The sequence below is a fragment of the Hydra vulgaris genome, chromosome 04 (genome assembly GCF_038396675.1).
Source record: "Hydra vulgaris chromosome 04, alternate assembly HydraT2T_AEP".
In the NCBI taxonomy this organism is placed as follows: domain Eukaryota; kingdom Metazoa; phylum Cnidaria; class Hydrozoa; order Anthoathecata; family Hydridae; genus Hydra; species Hydra vulgaris.
In genome coordinates, this window is record NC_088923.1 from 856,779 (window position 1) to 862,500 (window position 5,722).

The window sequence follows — 5,722 nt, forward strand, 5'->3', positions numbered from 1 at the left end:
CATGAGATAAAGCACTAATAGATACATGAACATTCTGTTGTGCCTTAGCATAAGTGTACACCCATTTAGGATTACTTTTATCTGATGCTAGTTGTGCTTCAAATACTCGAACACAACGTTTACATGCTTTCTGCACTTGGCTTCTTAGTTTCCTATATTCACAAATCAGTGTCGCTGATCGCCAGTTAGTCGCAGATAAGTAATTGCCCAGTTGTTTTTTTTGCTTTATCATAGCCAGTACCTCCTTATTCATCCACGGCGCATTACGAGTGGTATGGACTTTTTTAACGGAATAAATTGCTTGCTGATTTTATCATCTTTATTGCAGAAAAGTTCATAGCACTCATTAGTGTTTTTATTTTCAAATAATTGCTTCCAGTTAGTTTCCATAATCTTTTTACCGAAATTTATATTGTCACCTTTTTTAGAATTTTTATTATATAGTCTCATTTTTAGAAAGGACGACATAATCCCAACTCGATATGCGATAACCTTGCGACGAATTACCTAAGGGCAGAGAGCTAGATAAGTTGATTACTCTAGTTGATAAGTCTGTAATAAATAAATCCAAAATGTTTTTTGCTTTATCATTAAATGCTTCAAATGTTGAGAAATCGAAATTAATTGTTCTAGGTTATGATTAGCCAAAGTATCAAGAAAAACACTTGCCGCACTATTTCGACCACATAATAATTCGATCCTGTCACTATCGTGCCATTTGATATCCGGAAAGTTGAAATCACCTGCTAGTAACATACAACTATACGCTTTTCTATCAAAAGCTTGCTCAGCCAATATAATTGTTTTATTTATATCATTTATATGCAATAAAGGTGGTCTATAGACACAACCAATAAGAACAATTTCATTACAAATTTTAATTCACACCATATTTGCTCGTAGTTGCTGTTGTTTAAGATCACTTTTAGATGACGATCAGATACCTCATTCACAACTAGATCACGCTTGATGTAGATAGCAATATCTCCACCTTGACTAATTCAATTTTTCTTTACTAGTGAGTAGTTGTTCAATTGAGAAGCAGATATTTCAGTAAACCATATCTCAGAAATAAAGATTAAATCATACAGGTTTATGTCACAAAGTGCAGATAATTCGTTCATTTTATCCGGATTAAGGGAAGTTGCGTTAGTATAAAAACATTTTTAAAATGTGTTTTTAGAGTTTTTAGAGATAAATATTCGCAGGTAAACATTTTGACTCACAACTGACATTATGTTTTTGCAATTCTGGCTGCTTGTGCATCTCTCCATTTGATGAAAGGATGCTTTTTACGTCAATTGATTTCAACTTCATGTGAGACATCAATGCATCACAATTTATCGCTGCAGATGACAAATCTAAAAGGCTTGTCAAGTTTTCCAAGCTTGTCAAGGTCAGAATTAGCTGCTTTTCTTTCTGAGTTTAATTTATTGAACTCACTTTGCTCTGCTGCTGTGCGGTCTGGGCGTATAAATATATCTTTAAAATTACCTGATGCTAATTGTTTAGCCGATTAAATTAAATTTTTTATTAAATAAAAAAAACAAAATACTTTTTATCAAATTTAATTTAACAACTAAATTGTGAGAAAGCAAACATAAGTCGATAATGGTGTGTTATGAATGTTTTAAAAAATAAGTAGGAAGTGTAAGTTTTTGAAAATAAAGAATTTTTTTTTTCAAAACAATATATTTAAACTAAAATGATAATTTTTTTAATGACAATATTATTTAGTTTAAAGGTATTTGGAATTTAAATGTTTTATTATTATGTGATATTAAAACAAATTTAACTACAATGCTGTACTTTAATTTAACTTTTAATGATATAAATATGTATGATGAGTAAATTTACTTGCGATTTCCATTTTCATTATGCAACAAAATCTCATAACAAGCAAGCCTGCAACTTTTTTCTCTGCACAACTGTCAGGGTTTCAGAGTTACAGGGATGGCATACAGACAACAAACGCTTTCTCAACTAAATAACTAACTAGGAAAAGGGGGGAGGGAGAGAGAACATATTTAAAAAAGAATATTAGATTATGTTAAATGTTTAACTTTTTAATATTAATGACAAAAATTTTGTTTTAATGAAGTTTATATTTGCTTTCAAAATGCAGAAAGTATGCCAAAAAATTGGCTTTAAATTTAATTGCATGCAACTATCATATTTCAAACATGCAGTCTTCATTTAGTCATTTTCAAATTCTTAACAATTGATTTAAATAAGACTCAGATTAATAATTATTAAATTCTTAACAATTGATTTCAAAATATCAATCAAGAAGTGCGATAATGAATAAAAATTAGAAGTATAAGATAAAAGTTTTAGAGAGATTATGACATGGTCTCAACCACCAAAAGAAGAACAAGGAGAAATAAAGCTATGGTCAGAGGCGAGACACAAATCAAGTGATCAAAATTAATGATCAAATTAAATCAAAGTAAATCAAATTAATGAAAATAAGTGCTTAGGGCACAGTGGACCAGAGTGACCGCCAGGTTAAGTTGTTCCCCAGGTCTGATTTTTCTTTTTCAATAGTTGGGTATACATTAGTAGACACCATTTAAGACATTGAAAACTTCTGAGTGATTGGACAAAGTCAAAAAAAATTTGCTCAAAAATATTTATTTTTAGCCATAAAAATCTTAATAAATTAGGTGAAAACTCGGTTGAAAGTCCGCGAAATTATTAAATTGAATATACAATGGCGGACTGTTTACATAAAACGTGTGCTGTTTGTCTTACACAGTTCGGGAAAAAGTCATCTAAAATTCAAAAGATCCCTCCAGCAATTGAAACAAAGATAAAAACTTTCGTCTGGAGTCAGTATAGTTTAGATGTAACCAACTATCCCAAGGTTATTTGTAACAATTGCCACAGAAACCTCTATGATCTCGACAAGAACAAGGTGGAGTACCTAGGGAACTGGATAGTGAAGATATCCAAGGTAAAATTCATGTCAATCTGTTTTTTTATGTATAATAATTATTATTAATTTCTAGTTAATGCTTTGTTATATTTACAATCACACAGTTTCTTAACTAAAAATATAGAACAGATTTTTTTTTTAATACATGTTATTACAACATTTACTTAGTACATGTTATTAATACATATACATGTATTAAAAAATAATACATGTGTTATTAAAAAAACTTTCAGTTTTTCTATTGTATGCATAGACTTAAAATGTATATAACTTTATATATTATATATACAGCACGATAAGTATATGTATATACATATACTTAGTTTAAGTATGACATGCATGGAAGTATTTGAGTATAATATGTATGTATGTAGACTACATACATACTACATACATACTACATATATACTACATTGTAGTATATAAATATTAGTTATACAAAACATGTATATAAGGTTGTATAAGATAAACAACTAATTACTATTTATTTATTAACTATTTATTTACTGTTTACAGTGTAAGCTTAATATTTAATTATATAGTATATATAGTTATACTTACATAGTGTATAGTAAAATACCATTTAGTATGCTAAAATAATATCACTTACTGATCAATATTTTTTCCATTATTTTAGATTGATAGATTGCATCTTAGAAGATCATCAAATATCAAAGACATTGTTGATGAAATCAGTGCTTCTAATGATTCTGAACATGCAAAGTCTTCCAGACTATGTTCAACATGCTTTGGCTTTGTAGGTTAGAATTTTATTATTATTGTTGTGTTATTTTTTCATATATATAATGCTTCATATATATAATGCTTCACATAACAAAATTTATTGTACTTAATAAAATATTTAGTTAATTAAAAATTTTGTTCATTTGTTTTCAAACAAAAATATTTAGTGCAAGGAGTGGCTCATATCTGTACAGAGAGCAGAGCTGTGAACAATCTCATTGAAGCGGCAGAACAGTTTGGACCTAAATATTTAGAACGGGTAGCCTCAGGCAAGTATATTAAGCTGTTCTTTAATATAAATACATATTTAAAATTCCAAATAATAAACACATTTTATTTATGTATGTTGCCAGGTATACTTAAGCACAAGATGGAAGCTGAAAATATTTGTAGAGGACAGAAGTTTCAGTTGGCTACTCAAGGGTCTCCTTTGAACATTGTGGTTGGAACTCCTGACAAAAAAACTGACCGAATTGAGCTGAAACAGGTGTCCTTTGGTACTGTTATGGAGTTGGTTAAATCTCTTGAGCTTTCAAAAAATCAAACAAAGAATTTTTGTTCCAAATATAGATCTAGTATGGGAACTCAAACCTGTATTGAAGCGAACATCTTTGAAAAAATTAAAGCTCTCCATAACCGTATAGATGAATTTTACACTTCTAAAGAAGTAGGTTTTATGGATGGAGAAGAAGCCATTACTAGAACATTGGTTCATGTAAAAGATACATCTACATTTATACAGCACGTCATTACAGAAAGAGGAATAGATCCACATGACTCCATATTGAGAATAGCTATGGATTCAGGTCAGGGATTCCTTAAAGTTACTGTAAATGTGTTTAATCCCCTGGAAAAAACTTCTTCAGATTCAGAGCTAGATGATGCTGGAGTAAAAAGATCCTTTCTTATAGCAATTGTTGAGGGGGTTTCTGAAGCTAACGATAATCTTTGGAAGCTTATTGAGCCCCTGAATTTAAACGATGTAAAGTTTTACGTTGCATTTGATCTAAAATGTGCAAATTCAGTGTTTGGAATTAGTAGTCATGCTGGGAAATACAGTTGTTTATATTGTGAGGGATCCTGCGCTCTTGAGCCTGGAATTAAACGAACACTTAGGTCATTGGATGATCATTATAACAACTTTACCCTTGACGGAAAGAAGAAATCAAAAATGTCACACTTTAAAAATGTTACAAATCCAAGACTTTTGTACAATAAGGAAGATCCTGAAACTCTTCTCGAAGAGTTGGTTCCTGTTCCTGAGCTCCATGTTCTAATGGGAATAGTAAATAAACTTGCAGTACTTCTAGTCAGTGTATGGCCTTTGTTTGAGAAGTGGTTACAATCAAACTACATCATGTTTCGAGGATACCAAGGCATAGGGCTTGACGGAAACAATGCAAGCAAGTTCCTGAAGTTGGTGGATATACTTGAAAGAGATATTATAAACAATGGAAAATATGACTTACTACCAATAGTAAACTGTGTTAGAAAGTTTAAATGTCTTCAAGCAGAAGCATTTGGTATGGTAGCAGGGGATAACATCAGCACTGCTGTTCTGGAGTTTAAAAAGTCCTATGCAGATTTGATTGAATACGTGCATGCCACATTTGAGGGTATCAAGCTCAGTGTTACATGGAAAGTTCACATAGCAGTATGTCATATACTTCCTTTTCTTCATTCTACTGACTGCGGCCTAGGAGTTTACTGTGAGCAAATAGGAGAAGCTATTCATCATGAATTCAAAAAAACATGGAATAGATACAAACGAAGAGTTAACCATATAGATTATGCAAAACGACTAAAATCCAATGTTGTCGAGTTTGCATCAAAAAACATTAAATAAACTGAATAATTATATAATTTAATTTAATGTTTATAATTTCAAGTATATATTGTAAAGTATATTATTTATAGATTTAGACTTATATTATAACTAGTTAACATAAAGCTTTTTTACTTTGTGCTTTTATTTGTATAGGATAAGTTACACCTATTTTTTAATTTTTTTTTTCAATTTTTTTTAACACCCTAGAAGTT

At 30.4% G+C, this 5,722-nt stretch overlaps 1 protein-coding gene across 1 annotated transcript; it reads left to right on the plus strand.

Moving 5' to 3' along the window:
- Nucleotides 1-2,692: 2,692 nt before the first annotated feature.
- On the plus strand, nt 2,693-5,632 carry LOC136079503 (uncharacterized). Its single transcript, XM_065795241.1, has 4 exons — nt 2,693-2,956; nt 3,576-3,699; nt 3,850-3,951; nt 4,036-5,632. The coding sequence occupies exons 1-4, from the start codon at nt 2,714-2,716 to the stop codon at nt 5,526-5,528; spliced, it is 1,962 nt and encodes a 653-aa protein (XP_065651313.1). The 5' UTR covers nt 2,693-2,713; the 3' UTR covers nt 5,529-5,632.
- Nucleotides 5,633-5,722: the final 90 nt, after the last annotated feature.

Coding starts and splice junctions, on each gene's coding strand:
- LOC136079503 (XM_065795241.1), top strand. CDS start 2,714: ATGGCGGACTGTTTACATAAAACGTGTGCTGTTTGTCTTACACAGTTC. Junction 2,957..3,575: donor GGATAGTGAAGATATCCAAG/GTAAAATTCATG, acceptor CCATTATTTTAG/ATTGATAGATTGCATCTTAG. Junction 3,700..3,849: donor AACATGCTTTGGCTTTGTAG/GTTAGAATTTTA, acceptor AAAAATATTTAG/TGCAAGGAGTGGCTCATATC.